We start from the raw sequence: 18,447 nt of genomic DNA, 5'->3' as shown, positions 1-18,447 counted from the left end.
GAGTTTCATTTTTATTGCATCAAAAATGGAAAAGAAAATCTGTAAACACACGTGTGCAGATAGACTTGACAGTCAGTCCGTTTTATGTTCAACGAAAGTGTACACATCGCGCGTACTGCACACAAAACACAAGTAGGACTTTTCCTTACTCTATTACAGGATGTAGTGAGAATTTGGTTGTGATCAGTCGCTGTACAATTAAAGTACATGTACTTCGCTGCAAATTCTCCACACATGCATATTCTGGCGACGTCAACATCTAGCAAGGGTTGAATCCGATCGAGAAACACTCTGAGCGTCTTTTAATGCACGCAAAAAATAATGGTGTGGACACAAACCCTCTCACTTATCCCTCGTTTTTCAATTCAAATTTACACTGAACTCGGAGAACACATTATTTCAAGGTGAAAAATCCGGAAGATTCTTATGCCTGAAATACACAGTGGTGCGCCAAAAAATGATCGATGGTAACCTTAAGCAAATACATGACATTACACGGGACACTGACAGAGCACCAGCGAACTGGTAAACAACCCACAGTGCGATCTCACATAAACAAGGGACGTCGGGAACGCAATGTGCGTGATCGTGTGATGAAATCGCAAACAACTTTTGTGACAGACAACTGGCGCCCACAACAAGGGACGTTGGTCTTCGGCTCTCGTGTGAAAAGGGCTTTATCTGACTTTAAGAGCCCAAAACATTGTTGCATCTTATCTGACTTTAAGAGAGCCCAAACTTTGTTGCGTCTTATCTTTCAGAGCGCCTTGTCTGAAGTCTTACGATTATAGAGTAAAGTAATACCTTTATTTCGTCCAGGGTAATTCTACTTGTTATAATTTTTCTTCAAATAAAACCTGCAACGTACATGTTGTGTAGTTTTAACAAAATACAATCCCTTTACGTTGTGGTAAGTGTTCTTATATCATCACAGTGACCCCCGCACGTGTTGATGTACAAGCAGTGAATGGGATCCTTCTAGCGGACATTAAAATTTGCAAAAAGATTTAGCAAAACAAAATTATGCTTGCCTGCCAGAATAAGGTTACCAGCTAAGCTACAATGTCACATGTACAATTTGTGACTGGTATCCTGCTCATTTCTGCTTGAGCAGCTCTATAAAAATGGGCCAAGGTTACAAAAACAGAAGGCTCTAATGGTATGTGAGCATACAACAGTAGAGTCATTGGTAGAATGGTCTTCCGATCTGATGAAAATGAACCTTGTTTAAAACATTGCACACACTGCGTGCAATCTGAAGTAGTGCAAGCTTTGTACATTGCGTTTTTTGTACACACGTACGCAATATGGCGATGCATTGTCGTTATTTTATTTTTATTTTTTCGGTCTGGCCCAATGCGTGAGAAAACAGTCTCAGTGCATGAGAGCGTGAGACAAACTCCTAATGCACGAGTCTCAAGCCCAATGCGTGAGACTTGGTAGGTCTGATAAAGCTACATGTAACATTGTTTCATGGCAGACACAGTGGCATGAGCCAACTAGTCTTTTTTCATTCACTGTAGGCTACAGTGACTGGAAAAAAGACTAGTCGGGTCATGCCATTGTTCTGCAATGCACAACTGTAGCGCTTCATCCAGGGATGCCAGTGACTTTTCCCTTCAGACCCTGACAAATTTGTTGAAGGAAAGGGGGTCACCGCCCCCTTCCCCCCCCCTCCCCCAATCCCCAAAACAATAAAAAACATAACGGCAATTTTTTTTTTATAAAACACAATGAAAAAGAAAATTTTGACCCCCTCCCCCCCTGCAAAAAAAAAAGGCAGACAAAGTCTGATTTTTTTGTCTCGAATGTCTCGAATCCGTTTTTATTTTTCACAAGCTTTAACAATTTTAAAAACGTAAAAAAAAAATCTAAAAAATCTTACCCTCTAATTTCTGCCCTCGATAATACTATTTTTTAGTCAACAACCATTTTTAGGGGTTAGTAATTTGAGGATCGGTTGTACAAAAAACTTCTTTTGCGATAAAAATGTTCGACAAGCAACGCAATATATATTTTCTCGACTAGATAAAATACAGAGAACTAGATATCTTTTTTCGATTTTTTTTTTTTTTCATCGACCAAATGACACAGAGTGCCGGAAAAAAATCGGGGAAAATTTGAAAAAGCAATAGCCGGAAAACTGGCATCCCTGTTCAACTCATAGAGGAAGGATGCAAACTGTTGGTATCATCTATTGTGACCATCATGTACATGTATGCATAATGTACAAACTGTACAATTAATGACTGAACGGTAATGGTCACATATTCAACAAGTGAGCTGCCTTTTGCTGCTTTTACGGTTTCTTGTTTACGGTGGTGGCGCTGTTTGAGTTAAATACCATCTGGATTGCCCCGAGTGCCTTGACTAAAGACTACTCAGCCACTGGTTGACAGGTCATTGTTTTGTATTATCCACTTCAAAACTTTCAGCAAATTTGTCCGAGATTTTTTCCCCCAGAAACTTAAATCCAAGCGTGCGGACATTCTTAAAAACCTTTTACATATGACTTTGGGTCCATGTTGGTAAAATGCAGTGCCATTTTGGATCAAACCAAACGCAAATCTGATTTGCGTTTGGTTCGTCGTCTAGAAGGCTAAGCTATGTGGATTTTTAACTCAAAGGAGATTTGACGGAGCGTGATTCGCTGAATGGCAGTCCTGTGTAGACTTTTTGCCCAACAGCCGGTCAACAATCTATGCTGGCTCGTTGGTTGACTGCGCACGTGATGTTCAGGGCGTGCAATGTCTCGTAACGCCATATTAAACTTCAGATTTTGCTTCTAAAAACTATTTACCATGACTGAGTTACCATGTTTCGTTAGTGTATTTATACGTTATTTGTCATCACACCTTCATGTAGTTTTCTGGTAATTTGGGTTAAGTAAAGATTAATTATAAAAGCTCTCCATCTTTTTTTCCTAATAATTATTCATAATTTTTAAAAGGCCTATTTCTTAATAACTTAAAAAATCAACAACAACGGTCTGAAGCGGCCTGTTTTTGATAAAGACAGTGAGGCAGAAAGATTTGTATTTAGGGCCTACGTGCTTTTTATATTATTGTAATGAGCCGAGCTGGTGGGTGCCGAAATTGTGGGTGCCGAGTTTGTGGGTGCCGAATTTGTGGGCGGCGAATTTGCAAGGTGCCGAAGTCATGAAGTGACCAGCAGGGTTGTCAGGGCATGGCATCCAAGGGTATCGGTCACTTCGGCACCTTGCAAACTCGGCACCTGCAACCTCGGCACCTTGCAAACTCGGCACCCACAAACTCGGCACATTGTACAAATACAAACTCGGCACTAAGTTAAGGCACAACTATAGAATGCAGGTACACTTCGAAGCTTCCACTGCGCCTCCGCGGAGACGGAGTCGCGGTGACGTTCATACGTACACAGTACACTGGAGTTGAGGTCGCGCTCTGTTGCTCAACTATAAATATTTGGCAACCTAGGGGGCACTCTGAAAGATGCACAACAGCGCCCTCATTAGGCTCGAAAATACACAACTGTGCTATAGCTAATGCGCAGCTGTGTTGTCAATTTATTTTATACGATAACTCACAAGACCATTAGATGATTATTTCAATAATTATGGGAACTCCGTACAAATAATTAATAACTATTAATATTGCCGTACTACATATTACCCCAAAAGAGGATTATTTCCAAAAGGGAAATAATTAAAGGCCGAATCCTAATACATTAGAGGATTATTTAAAAAAGGGAAAGAAAGCCCGAATTCCGTACAATTATTAATATTGCCCTAATACACTTGACCCCAATAGAGGATTATTTAAAAAAGGGAAAGAAAGCCCGACCGCGCCTCCGCGCCTCCACCTTCCCCTTCTTCACGATTGCATCATATGCTCGTCTTCCTAAAGACACCCTCTATTGGCCATTGTCCACACCGCGTCTCCGCACCTCCACCTTCCCCGTCTTCACGATTGCATCAAATGCCCGTCTTCCTAAAATCGCCCTCTATCGGCCATTGCCAACACCGCGACTCCGCGGCTACACCTTCCCCGTCTTCACGATTGCATATGCTCGTCTTCCTAAAGACGCCCTCTATCGGCCATTGTCAACACTGTGACTCCGCGCCTCCAGCTTCCCCGTCTTCACGATTGCATCAAATGCACATCTTCCTAAAACGCCCTCTATCGGCTGCTTCACCTACCTCACCACTCACGTCACACTTTGACTCCCTACGACCCTAACATTTTATCTGTTGTATTCATCAATCGCACTCAATACAATCAAGTAGTATAGTACGACCAGCTATTTTCTTCCTCCATGCTACGACCAAGTTACTTAAAACGTACGTGACCGTGACTCCGCCTCCGCGGAGGCACAGATAGAGCTCCGAGTGTACCTGTATTCTATAGTTACTCCTAAGTTAAAAAAGTTCAATTTTCACAGTTATAGGTGCCGAGGTGCCGAGTTTGCAGGTGCGAGTTTGCGAGGTGCCGAAGTGTCCGGTATTCGCATCCAACAACACCTCAAATCCAAAGGCAAAGCAAGGATATGCAGACGTCAGTTCAGTACTAATAACTCAGTAACTGCTCAATGGTAAAAAGAGAAATGCGAAATTAACTTGCCACCACTCCCATCAGGAAGGAATGCTCCCATCATAAGTGTTTGACAATCAATGACTATCAGTTTCAGAACAGAACCCCGTACACATTCATGACAAATAAAGGTCGTTCAATTCAATTCAATTCAATTCATTGGTACACTTTTACACATGTAGTTCAGACTTCAGTCGTCTATAAAAATGAAATTCAGAATACTTACTTATTACTTAGCGTACTACGTAGCTAGAGCCCTGCGCCAATTCCTCTGCCAGTACACGACAAAGACAGCTCGCCCAATAATCTTCTTTAGTCGCGAAGTTGTGTAAGTTTTCAAAACCAATCCACCAAGGACAGGTCCGTCGATCAGCTGTGTGTGTAGGTTGACTACGGTGTGCTGGCTGTTCCATTGATTGATTGATCAATCGATAAGGTGGTGGTCGTGCAGTTGTGTGTAGAGCCCAAAACTACGCATGTAGCCCAAGTAACGCATCTCGGTGGTACCTGTAGCGCCGTATTGGGCGGGTTTAAGGGTAAGCACGGTGACATTACGTCATTAACAAAATAAGTTTCATCATTGACCACCTCTCGCATGGTGGCGCAGAACACGTGGCATTCAGTCATAATTTAATTTCGGCAGTTAGGCGATCAATTTGATCATTCTTGTCAATGTCCGTTTTTGGGAACTGAAATCATCATTTGTGAACGAGCAGCAGACGATGAGATAATCTCTAGCGCCCTCTATAAATAACGATGCAGTATCTTATAAATAACTTCACTCGAATATAATTATAACTAAATGCACTCGAAAATAATTTATAACTGTTTTCCACGATGTAAATCAAAGATAGCATGATCTTTCGTAATAATAGATTTATATTAATAGAAAACCTGGCGTTCTCCCTTTATGGTAAACTTCGCTTCATTGGCCTCCATTGCTCTGAGACTATAATTTCAAAATGAAGAGGGAAATAAATTGTAGCACTTTACAAGGTGCGTTGTATTTGAAATACCTGCGTGATATTGCATATACTAGTCATTTAAATAGGTCTACAGTGGTAATAATTTTCTTCCTCCATGGTATGGCCTCCATTTTTCCCGACTTAAACTTGAAATTTAATTGTTTAGTATTTATTTTTAAATCTTAAAACTACTTTGTCAAAAATCACAACCCATTGGATCCTTCCTTGCTCTATGCATTTAGTGTGTTCCCTAAAGCTGTTTGAGTTATTCATCTGTCAGCAGTGAAAATAATTAGGGACCAGTCACATATAAAGTTTCAACTAATTTTCTTTGTGACCACTGTATTTCCCTTATAATAATTCACTTCCAGTTTGTAAATTGCAAACAATAAATCACTTTACACACACTTTCTTCTTTTAAGCATACAATAATATCATTTATTCTTGCACTTTCAAAATAGTATATCCACAAAACACATTTTCATAAATTATAATGCAAATTGTAAAAAGACAGATGCAATAATATCATGGATTTTCTTTCTATTTGAGAACAGTCAGACCCTTTGCTGAAAGACCAAAAATGAAAAACAAAAAAACACAAATTGCTTTATTATTTGAGATGTTAAAATACTAATAATGCTTGGTCTGATGGTCTTTACAAACCACATCGCCCTCTGAATCATCCTCCAATGTCTTGTTTGTTTTGTAATCCACTCATTTTCCAAGAGAGTAGAATAGAGAGAAAGTGGAACAACTTTTAGAAGCCTCCAAACTCATATTGAAGTGGTGTAAAATACCACTGTCTTTGATGCCCTTCAAATGGTTAGTGCAATCCAAACACATTCTATACGTCAAATTGTGGTCTGTTGTGCTGGTACATTTTTGTACAGAGAATTTTCAATTCCTTTAAGATACTCAATCAAAACAGCATTGAATTTGACCTTTTCTGGCATAATTTTTTTGTCTTTTTACAGACCATTTGTTTTTGGATTTTCGATGAAGTCAGATTTAAAATTTTGCTGTGAAAGAGTAGGCTAGCAATTAACGAGACAATTTTCACTGTTTAACAGTGAGGTTAGAGACTTTAAAAGACTATCTTTTGAAAAATGAGAACATCACAAAACATCACATTACCAATTACATGGTGAACAAATATGTGAAGTAAAAGCAGACATTGTTATGAAGCTTTATGAATTTTTTTCCCTGACTGTTACATTTTATAGATCAATGAACACAAGATATCAGTTGTCAACGACATCCCATTCTCTTCATTCGAGTTGCTGATTTGAAAACACATGGTTTAGAAAAAAAGTTGCCGATAAATATTAGTTTGAAACTTTTTGGCAGTAGTGATTAACAGTTGTGCGATGAAGACAAACCCCCATTGACACCTGTGAACAAGTTAAACTGTTACACAGTGGGACTTGCCACCAAAACCATTCAGTCTCTTAACTGTAAGTGTTCATGACATCAAAGCTTATGGATGGGTTGCTTTCTTTGCATAAAAATTCACTTTAAACATGGCGTTGCACTGAGCTTGACCATCAACAAGATTATTGTGACTGATTGTACACAATAGTAACTTTCATGAAGAAATATCAGAAATGTTGGTGCCCAACGGGTCATGGTTAAACCTTGTCTTGCTCGCAAACCATAAATGCAAAAGCCTTCACAGTACTCATGCAGGTTCATCCTGAATGACTAAGCAATAATCTTGTTTGTACAGACAATGATGGGAGCGACCCAAGCCCCAACAACTACTCGGTCAACTCCACGCTAAAGTCTTTTAAAAATGGGCCTTAGAAATTTGAACGAACCAGGTGTTGAAAAGAAGATTGGAAAGCATATGAATGAGTGTGATAAACTAATGCTGATAAAAACAGCAGAACAATCAAGTACAACACCATTTACATTCCCAGTTTGTGAGAACCTTTAAAAACAGCTTTAACAGACAAGGTGAGCATGGACATTTTGTAATCTGTAAACACTTGTCTATGGACCATTATGCATTGATGTCACACCCCCCCCCCCATCGTAAAGGTATAACAATAATAAAACCATGGTATTGATTGGTCGTTGGGCAACTTTCTTTTCACCTCTTATAACAGAGGGCGCCCTTCTCAAATGATGTCATGGGGCAAAATTCCTGTTCATGCATCTACAGTGAAAAAGACTAGGTTAGGAGATAATAATACTGGAAAGTAACTTATAACATTTTTGGTTTCAGTTTACAAGATTTTTTGCTGAGATGAGTGAGTCATTTTGGAAAAGAGTGTATTTTTAACTACAAAATGTTGACTGAATTTGGTTGACTGAAATCAATGTTACTCATTTTAGATTTAAAAAGAGTGATAACTTTAAAAAGTTAAACATTTCAGAGATGGAATAGCAAACCATTAATTTAATGTGGGTTGAGGTCATGATTTTATTTTTAAAGTTGTTGTAGTTTTTTTAACGTTCCTATGGGAATACATTGCCCAAGTTACAGTATATTTTGCCAAATACAAGTTACAGTATATTTTGCCAAATATCTAGACCCAACAACTAGTGACCCGCATCATCAATTAGCATTTAACAATACAACACTTCCAGCTGGTCCCCTACATGTCTGCATAGCAAATAAATATTTCCTAAGTGATTGAAAATCTCACAATAGACCTATGATTAACACAGGATTGTTTGTGGACTGAATATAAGCCACACTTTCTTTAGATTTCAAGTTAATTAACGTTACAGAAAGAAAACGAATGTTTAAAAAACCATACCTGGTCCTTATTTCATTAGCATAATTGCAATAGCAATGATAAATACATACTTCATACAAGTTAAAGGAACACGTTGCCTTGGATCGGTCGAGTTGGTCTTGTGAAAAGCGTTTGTAACCGTTTGTTATAAAATTGATATGGTTAGAAAGATGTTGTAAAAGTAGAATACAATGATCTACAAAAATATGCCTCAAAATTGCGTAGTTTTCGTTTTACCTCGTCGACTAACACGGTCGGCCATTTATGGGAGTCAAAAAGTTGACTCCCATAAATGGCCGACCGTGTTAATTCGCGACGTAAAATGAAAACCGTGCAATTTTGAGTAATACTTGTGTGGATCATTATATTCTACTTTTAAAACATCTTTCCAACCATATACATTTCATAACAAACGGTTTCAAACGCTTTTTATAGACCAACTCGTCCGATCCAAGGCAACGTGTTCCTTTAAACAAACAAAAACAATTGGTGCCCAATGATGAATATCGGTGTATGCATAAAAATTATTACGTCCATGCATCATAATGTAGACATCATGCCCTTCTCACAGGAGTTTAACATACAGATCCAATTTAGAGGTGAAACAATATTTAAATACCAACTGAGAAAAGCCTCAGTCTATGAAACCAAAGGATTAATTTCTTGGTCAAATTTCAATAACAATATAACCCCGATGTGTGTTAGCACTGTCAGTACTTATCCAAGCTCTGTGAATCACAGGCATGTTACTTGGTTGGGGTTTGAACCCACAATCTTTGCAATTCTTTACGCCTTTCTTAATATTTATGCATGAGGTATGTCACAATGCTAATCCAAAACGAGGCGATGGGCGCAGCCACTGCAAGTGATGGGGGACGTGCGCCCATAACTTAATTTTGGGTAAGAATTAAGAGCTTGGGGAAGTACCATGTTTACAGTGCTAGCACACATTGGCGTATATGGGTAAAAACCCAAATTAATATTCTTTATCCCTGATGCAAATTTTCATCTATTAAAACTGTATAATACAACACTGTGGAGATGTTGAACTAAGATATTTGAGTTGCCCCGAGAGACTGCCGACGTTGGAAAAAAGTTCTGATGTAAAAGAACAACATAATATGTTTATGATCCAGTAGATAATTGATATAGCAGGTCAATTAACACCACTACAGTGACAACCCCTACCCCGAAAGAAAGAAAAAAGAAAAACATACATTGGCACAATATTTTTTAAAGCATCAACAACGATATCATCAAAGAAAATTACACACAAAAAAAGAAATTAACCATACAAAAATAAAGTGCAAAATCTAGCCAAAAATTAATATCTATAATAATAATCAGAGATGAAATGAGGTGCACTGGATCAAGATGAGGTTTGACACCATGGTGGGTAACAAATAATTGCACATCAATTAAGAAAAGAAATCAACAAAGAAACTGGTTTCACTGAAGAAGAAAAAAAAACAAGTTCCCTCAAATTTGTCTGATGATAAAATCAGTTATCTGTTTAGGTGAGGTCATTTGAATTCTTGCACATGTCGTTAATTTAATATTTACCATATGTTAAGTAACAGCAAAACATGATAACTTGCAGTGAAAGTATTTCTGTAATGACTCACACTAGGTTGAATATTGAAACCCTTGTGAAATTATCCACACTGAAACATTTCACCTGGTGTGAAATGGTTTGCATCATGGTACATCCCTGTAAAATATTTCACTCTGAAAGTTAACCTGGGTGAAAATTCACCCCTTGTGAAAATTTACACTCAAATTTTTCACCTTGTCAAACATCTGGTGAAATACTTCGGAAGTGTGAAATAGTTCCAACCATAGTAAAACATATTTTGTCACCACACAGTTGATCAACACAGTAATCGTGAAGTGATATTTTCTTGCCAACTTAAAAACCAAAACAAAAGGAGCAACATCAGAGGGTCATGAACCCAAGACCACCTTACCTCCACTCAGATTTATAATTTCATGCCACAATTGTTTCTTTGAGGCCTAAATGTTCATGATCAAATTAAATCAATGTGGATTTAGAAACAATACCCCTAATAACAACTTCAACACCACTTCACAAGTGGCGTACGTTGCCATATGTCTAAGGCAATCAGATACGACATTTCAGAATTTCCGCTTCTTGAAACTTTAGTTATATTATTACCGCAAATTTGTTGAAAACCAAAATATACATAAACATATTCCAGCCAAAGAATCTCATCATCAAACCTAAAAGTAAAAAAAAAAAATATACTCAACAAATATCTCATATTGAGTCGCATCTTCCATCAACGAGCAATCTCTTTGAGTGAACCTACTCGCCACTAAAAAAAAAAAAAGCAAAATAAAAATACAAAACACAAATCTGTTGCATGCAAAGGCGGACATACAACAATGACAATACGTAGTATCATCACAAATATATGTAATAATAACACCAATGAATATTAATTAGTAGTACTATGGTAATATACTTTACATAAACACATAGAAACTTATATCAGAATAGTAGTTCATTTTTGCAATGCTTGAATATTTTTACAATTTGTTTTTTCTTCATCTTTTACAAGACATAACCTTTTGTATATTCATACGTTGTTTTTTTAAATCACCTTCGATCATTTACATACTCAACTGCAATGTTGGAGGGGAAGGAGAGGGGTGGGGGGTGGGATTAGGAAGAGGGTTAAGACAGGTATGGGTTGTTCCAAAATAGCAGTTTATTAAAAAGTTGTCATTTTTTTCTCTGTTTTGTTTTTGGTATCAGAGCGGTCATATTGGAATCACAGCCTCTTTCAGTTAGTGTCGGCAAGTTAAATCTTTCTCGTCACATCGTTAAAGCGTGATTTTGTTATTCTGGTCAAATCAGTTTATCATTTTTGTATACACTTTTCTTTTTTTCAGTTTTAAGCACGTCACATGGTCACGGTTTATATATATACATAGTCACAGTACTCATAAAACATGTACAATTGTTTATTTTTTTTTCATTTTGTATAATAAATACGTTAAAATACATTTAAAATTACATTAAAATACGTTTTTGCTGTCGAAGAGCACAAATGGCACTAAAGAACAAGTCAAATTACGATCAAATGTTAGTCTTACGTCAGTTAATAACAGGCAAAGACAAATTCAGTGAAAAAAGAAAATGTTTCTCAAATATGGCTCGCCAATTCTTCAAAATGCACTTATTCTTTTAAGGTGCATGAAGTTTGTATTTTATTGTCTTCAAAGGTAACGTATGTTTGCAACCAAACATGTTTCAAAAAAATGTCATTTGATCTGAAAGTTTCATATCGTCGTCTTACAACTGGCCAGCCATTTTTTTTATGTATATATTTTTTTCTTTTGAGAAACATTTCTTGCATTTTTAAAAGACCTCTTCAAGTACATGCAAGCAGTGGCGTACCCAAGTTAAGAAGGAGTGCTAGGCAAGGCTTACAGGGCAGGTTCAGGTGCTTGGTGGCTCCTTCCCCAAAAACCTGGGGTCGATTTCACAAAGAACTTAGGACTAGTCCTACAACTTAGGACTAGTTCTAGGAGATATTTAAAAACGTAAGGCTATTCCTAAGTTAGGACGAGCACCCTTTCTTAACTCAAGATAAGACTAGCCTTAACTCATTGTGAAATCCACCCATGAATTCTCAAGTCTACATGAGAAGTTTCTGACTCTTATCTGCATTCAGACTTTTCCATTTTCTGCGCAGCGAAAAAAGTTGCTCTTATTTTATTTTAGCTATAATGGACTTATGCTTTTGATCTACTTCTCTAGCCATGAAGATACCTTTCCAAGAAGATCCTTTAAATCGATAAACCCAGGATGTTATAACGAAAAGGTGGGAGCACCATCCTTTCAACATTATAACATACCAATCAAAATATCTTTCTCAAATTTGGATCTGGTTTCAAATTTTGTTTCCAGCAATGACTCTCACCTCTGCCAAAGCCGACTTCCAGTAAAGGTCAAAGCTCAAAGGAACTTGACATTTATCATTGCAGAGTTCTCTCTTAACAGTGGTCTGATGCTGGCCAAATGCTACTAAAAACACCATTGGATCAGTCAGAATTCAGTCTGGCTGCCAAGTTTAGTGCTTCCAATAGCTACACATACACCACTGATTCATACTGCTCCAAGTCACATAGTCCAGTGCAAAAGACAATGTTGAAAGGAAACAAAAAACATAAACCAGTGAAAGATATGAGGTACCAGTGAAATGACAAGCTAACTCAGGCCCGATACTTCACACAACACCGGGGGCGATTGCCTCCATGCCCCTGGTCAATTGCCTTGATGCCCTTGAAATGATCAAGTAGAAATTTACAATTTCCTCATAGGGTGCACTTTATCGAGAAGAAAATACCTTGGTGCTATTGCCCTCTCAAAAACGAAGCATACAGAGTAACTGGTCCTGCTGACTAGTTACTGGTCCTGCGGACTAGTTACTGATAAAGTAAAAGGGCAAAACCCTGCATTGGTTGAGAGTTATGCGTGGTGTGTAAGTGTTTTCACCGTTTGACCTCAGCAATGGCGGCCAATGCAAGGGATCTATAGACCATATTGCGTGCGTTCGTTTAGCTTCCCTGGGTCATCCCCGGTCTGCCCCGGTGCGTTTGAATAGCTTTGACGTCATTCCAGGGGCTCACCCGGTCAGCCCCCAGTGCCCTGCTTGTGGAGTGGGTCACTTGGGGGCTGGCCCCAGGTAAACGACGTCACTACGAGAACGGTGAGTGGTCGTTCGTTTAGCTCTTGTCAGGGGCTCACCCGAGTGAGCACCGCGGAGAAGACCCAGGGAAGCTAAACGAACGCACCCAATGAATAACTCCTTTGTTGCTATGAAAGTCGCCATCTTGTAGGGCAAACCATATGCACACCTCATCGTGTACATCAATGAAGCATGCAGCGTTCCCGATTTGATTTCTATGGCACACATGCTCACAGACGCCATGTTGGCGGGCAGGTTTTTGAATGGTAACGTCATATTCAATCTGGTCTATAGGCAACTTGTTTTCATCCACCCCTCTTCTACACAGCAAAGGTATTCCAATATGCAAACAACCATCCACTGATTTGCAGCCATCTATTGCCCAAGAAATTCCCATCCTCCATTCTTGATCAAAATCTTGTGTGCACCACTGAGTGAAAGTCCGAGAAAAACGATTTTTGCATACCACTGTAAGCACTATATATGGTCTATATACAAACGTACATGTCACTCGATAAAATACTTCATTACAATAAAATATAAAGTTTGACTATCATGTTGGATAGTGTCTCAATATATTCAATGTGCGCACTTTGGTTATTGTGCTAATAATATATAATCAATAATTTGGTCTTCTTCTTTTTGTTTATACCCACATCAAGGTGTTTTTGATTGAAATACTTAAAAACACAGTTTACATTCATCTCAATTTTTTTAGTTTTAGGGTTCATCAATTTTGCTCTTAAATACTTTTTTTTTAAAGCCATTATACATAGTTGAATAGTAATATTTATTAAAATATATTTTCATTTTGTTTTACTTAATCATTAATTTGTTGTTGACTCTGAAGAGCAGGCCTGCAGGTTAAGTAATGATGGATAGAGAAACATACATTTTAGTTTGTGTACTCATCGGTTTTTGACCAGTTCTAACTGGTTCCACTACCTTCTTGCTGTATCAAGCCATCTATCAAAGACAACCAGTTCTGGCTAGTTATGACTGGTACTATAAGCCAATTCATTCAGAATGATGCTGGTAGGTGTTTTTCATGCCTGAGATCAAACTGGTTTAGACTGGTCCAGTTTGGTTTGAGCTGGATTATCCGACTCAACTGCCACAAGCAGCTGGTCCCAGCTTGTAACTGGTTCTGACTAGTTATAACTGGTTTAAGCTCCCCTTCAAGCCAAAATAGCTCCAACTGGTTTAAGCTAGCTGTAAGCACATATTAATGGCTGTGATTAGTTCTGTATTCATGACTGCTCTTTGGCACATTGATTAAAAACTTCTTCTCACTAGCTCTAGCTAGCTGTTTTCACCTCTTCTGATTCTTTCACCACTGATGTCAACAATAAGCACATTTGACTGGTTGTCTTTTTTCGAAATACAAGTATTGACAATTTTCAATCAATTTCTGTTTTACACATTTGGTTGGCAATTTAAGTTTTCTACATCGAGAGAAGAGTGTTTTCCCCTTCTTTTTTCCAAGTTTACTTTAATGAACTGAGCAACTGTCAACAAAGAAACGAAACAGTTGGGTGTTTTTTTTTAAAGATTATTTTCTCAACATTCCAAACAGGTGCCTCATAAATTCCCTCCAAACAAGGTTAGAATAGAAAACAGGAAGGTACAATCTTGATAATGAACACAATTTGGTAAATCACCAAATTCAATAAAGTGCTTGCACAAAACATATTCATGGAACCATCTCTAAAAATGTTATATGAATTTGAATTTTATTTGAGGGACTCAAGGTGTAAGGTTCCGATTTCTTGCCAATTTGACCAAACAAATTTAGATTAAAAAATAAATAAAATTCATTTATTATTGGAATGCGGACTTAATCTCACGTTCATCAACCATGTACAAACAATTTTGCATAAATTATAACATGTATTTTTGTGCATTGTCCGTGTCATATGCAAAATTTGATCAGAGGGGGAAAAACAAATTCATTAAAAACTGGGCGATACAACTTTAATGGGGACTTCGAAACTTTAAGTTTAATCATGCAGGTGCACCATGTATTGATTGCTTAGTTTTTTAACTATTGGTGACTCTGAAATAAGCTAGTTGGTTTATTCTCAATAGTTATTTTTATATATTTTTCTGAGCATATTCCATCTACCGACAATGGCCATTGTCAGTAGATTGAATACGCTAAGAATTAACACTGTCAAGTAATTCTTTGTTGAATGTTTAAGAGCTGAGAAAACCTGCTGTATTTCTCAGACTAATACAAATCCTTTGACATAAGTGAACTCCTCTCGTAAACCAAGTATGACAGAGAATTCAAATGGATGTATAGATCTAAAGTTTTCTTTTTTTTATATAGGCTGATTTTAGCCTTCGAAAAAGGCTCTGCTAGGGTAGAAACGTCAGGCCATTTTTTTGCATTTTATACAATTGATCCTTTTGGTTTGCAATAGCTACTTCTGTTTTTCTTTTTGTTTTTTTTACATTTTACAAAAGTCTATGCTGTAAATTCCCTTTCACATGGATATGAAGTTTATGGGACAAAAATAAAACATGACCAAACTTACAAAACAGGTATTTAGAATTCTTTCAGAGATCCTTTAGCCAAGTGTTTCAGTTGCTGACAGTTGAAAAGTTCTTAAAGAGCTCGGAGAAACTTTTTGTTTAACTACACCATATTTTTTTATGGTTTTGGTTAATTTCCCAAGCCTAGGAAGCAATTAAATCTACCATGCTTTAATAGATATATTTATTTACATCAATACATCACTCTGAAAATGTTTCTATTTTTGAATCATTTTGTTTTTCTCTATCCACCTGCTTCTCAGCATCAACAATACATCCGTTACTATGGCAACGTGATATGCGTATACACACCTGGGCTGTATAATAAATTCCCCAATCAGATTGAATCTTCATATGGATCCCTTGCACCAAAAAACACGGTTACCATCTAATTAACTATTTAGCAATAATCACTGAACATCGACCTTAATATTTTCATTCTTTGTTCGTCTGTCCCTGCGTCAAATGTTTTTAGGCGAAGTAAACTGAGACGCGATGTTTTTGTTTAGCCTTTGTTCATCCCTGTATCATGATGACCTATTTCTCTCTTTGGATTAGTGCTTCTTCTTCTTCTTTTTCTTTTTCTTTTTTTTACGGACGTTCATCCAGAAAAATTTTCGCCTAGGATTTGACGAACATGTTATTGTCTTTCACCAATCTACATGTATTTTTGTGCATAATGATGTGCAATGCTAACATCCGAGTTTGTCTTCGACGATTCCATGATTCGAAATTCACATATCAAGATTTTTTGCTTTCTGATCCTCAACTTCTCAGATCAAACCTACGGTTTCTCCGAAGCTGATTGTGAATGCTTCATTCCTGGAAAATACATGCGACTCTTGTCGAGCCGTGTTTCCATTAAAAAACAAAAAACTTCCCTCATATCTCAAACTTGACGCTGGACTGAGGCTTGTTCATTTTGAAGCTGCCTCCCGAGAAGCAGGGGTTGGCTGCCTTGGAGTTTCCCGACGTACTGCTGCTTCGGAAGCTTCCCCCAGTGACGCCCTGGCGTATCCCGCTGCCCCCGTACGACATGGTTCTCGATGCAGTCTGCTTGCCGCTGCGTTGGATACGGGACTGGCCCGGTAGACTAAAGCAACCTTTGCGCAGGATCAGACGGGAGTTTCCAACGGCCGGACGGGACTGCCTGGCGAGAGTGTCCAGATGCGCTGAGTAACCTCCGCTTAAGATCTACGGAAAAGATATAAAAATGCATTTGAAATAATAATACAAAAAATCAGGTTCATATCACACTAATCATCCAGATTTTATACTTTTGGTTTTATAAACCCTCTAGTTCCTCCAGCGTTACTAAAAGATTTAATCACACCTGCAAGTGAAAGAAACCAAGTTTGTTTAGTACCGAGAGAAATGAAGTGGAAAAATGGTTAATTCTTGAAAGAAGATTTGAAGTTAGAAGCCATGTTGCATGGTATGGTGATGCATGACTGAGCATAGTGTAGCAGAGCACTGTGTTACCTTAAACTCCTCTACATTAATTTACACCTTTTGGGTCTTGTCACACGAGGCAACTTTTACATGCAACTTGGAGGCAACCACATTCAGTGCACCCTACAGGATCACTTTAGTAGCACATGAATAATTTTACAAACGGTGTCTTACCATCCCCAAGAAAGATATGTGAAAAATCATATGAGAATGCTCCTTCTCCTTGGAGATTGCCTGGAGCTGGTTGCCTGTAAATTGCCTTGGTGACATGGGCCTTACACTTTACCATCAAACTCTTAAAATTTAGTGGTACCTCAACTACCACTTAACCAGAATCTTTCTCTTTCTGGAATCAGTTATGCCTGGTCCCATGCACAACCTCACTGGCTAAACTATGCACTGCACACCTAATTTAACAGGGATGTCAGAAAACTTGCCCATCGCAAAACGTGACCGTTTGGACAACTCTACAGTTGAGACAACTTGACGGTTCGGACAACTCAACGGACTTTCTATTCAACCGTCAGACAACTCGTTGAGACCCAAGAGAACGAAACACTTGCTTGAGGTTTGCAGAAGATATACAGAAATGCAGGATTTATACAGAAAATTTATGTAAACATGTCCACAGCCGAAGGACATGTTGTCTGGGAACACGTCCAACAGAATACCTCACAGCTGTGGTTTGACTGTGGAGTAGTTTTAACCAATCAACCTGCTGTTGAATCATGATAACTTTCCTGAAGAAGGGCAACAAGGGATAAGTCAACAACTACCCACTAAGTTCCCATAAAGTACCCAACAAACACCCACCAAGCACCTGTCAGTTACCCACAAAGTACCCATCAAGTACCCAACTAGAACCCAACATGCCTCCTTTGAGTTTACCTCACTTATCCATTAACATTACCATCTACCTTCACATTATCACCACTTCACCTGGCCAAGCTATTTTATCAAACTTTTCCTAGCGACAATAATGAGCCGCCATCAGTTACTACAAATGGCCTTTGTTTGCAAAAGCATAACCGACGCAACTACACGACACTCCAGCGTTTTAAAGCTACTACCTACGTGCACCTAGGCGTAAATATGTTCCACTATAATGGTATATGACATATGACATTGACCTTAAATAGTGTACACCATTAAGTACATTGAGCATTTTGAAAGTTTGAAACTGATACGTTGTGCAATGTGTGCAGTATAAAAAACAGCTGCAAAGATTTCCAAGAAAATCTTTTTGATTTTGATTTTCTTTTGATACAGTCTAAAAAGGTTTTGGGCCGACTGCTTTGAAGAAAAAATAAAATAAAATGAAGTACAGGCAGCTCTAATTCCTGATCTAGAAGTGTGTACAATACAGGGACACATTGCCTCGGATCGGACGAGTTTGTCTATAAAAAAACGTTTGAAACTGTTTGTTATAAAAAGCATATGGTTAGAAAGATGTTGTAAAAGT

The 18,447-nt window shown here is 38.1% G+C and overlaps 2 protein-coding genes across 5 annotated transcripts in view; both read right to left on the bottom strand.

Moving 5' to 3' along the window:
• Positions 1–4,967, bottom strand: part of LOC139938741 (NADPH--cytochrome P450 reductase-like) — a 34,811-nt gene extending 29,844 nt beyond the window's left edge. The window contains exon 1 of the mRNA XM_071934360.1: positions 4,795–4,967. The gene's annotated coding sequence lies outside the window, so the exon portion shown is untranslated. The remainder of the gene's footprint in view (positions 1–4,794) is intronic.
• A 3,682-nt stretch (positions 4,968–8,649) lies between these two features.
• LOC139938249 (membrane-associated phosphatidylinositol transfer protein 1-like) overlaps positions 8,650–18,447 on the bottom strand; it is a 91,719-nt gene continuing 81,921 nt past the window's right edge. For all 4 annotated transcript variants that reach the window (XM_071933660.1, XM_071933658.1, XM_071933661.1 and 1 more), the window contains one exon: positions 8,650–16,727. In XM_071933660.1, coding sequence (XP_071789761.1) covers positions 16,416–16,727 — 312 coding nt within the window. In that variant the 3' untranslated portion in view covers positions 8,650–16,415. The remainder of the gene's footprint in view (positions 16,728–18,447) is intronic.

The sequence above is a fragment of the Asterias amurensis genome, chromosome 6 (genome assembly GCF_032118995.1).
Source record: "Asterias amurensis chromosome 6, ASM3211899v1".
In the NCBI taxonomy this organism is placed as follows: Eukaryota; Metazoa; Echinodermata; class Asteroidea; order Forcipulatida; family Asteriidae; genus Asterias; species Asterias amurensis.
The sequence above is the reverse complement of the archived record's forward strand: the minus strand, read 5'-3'. Positions and strand labels throughout refer to the sequence as shown.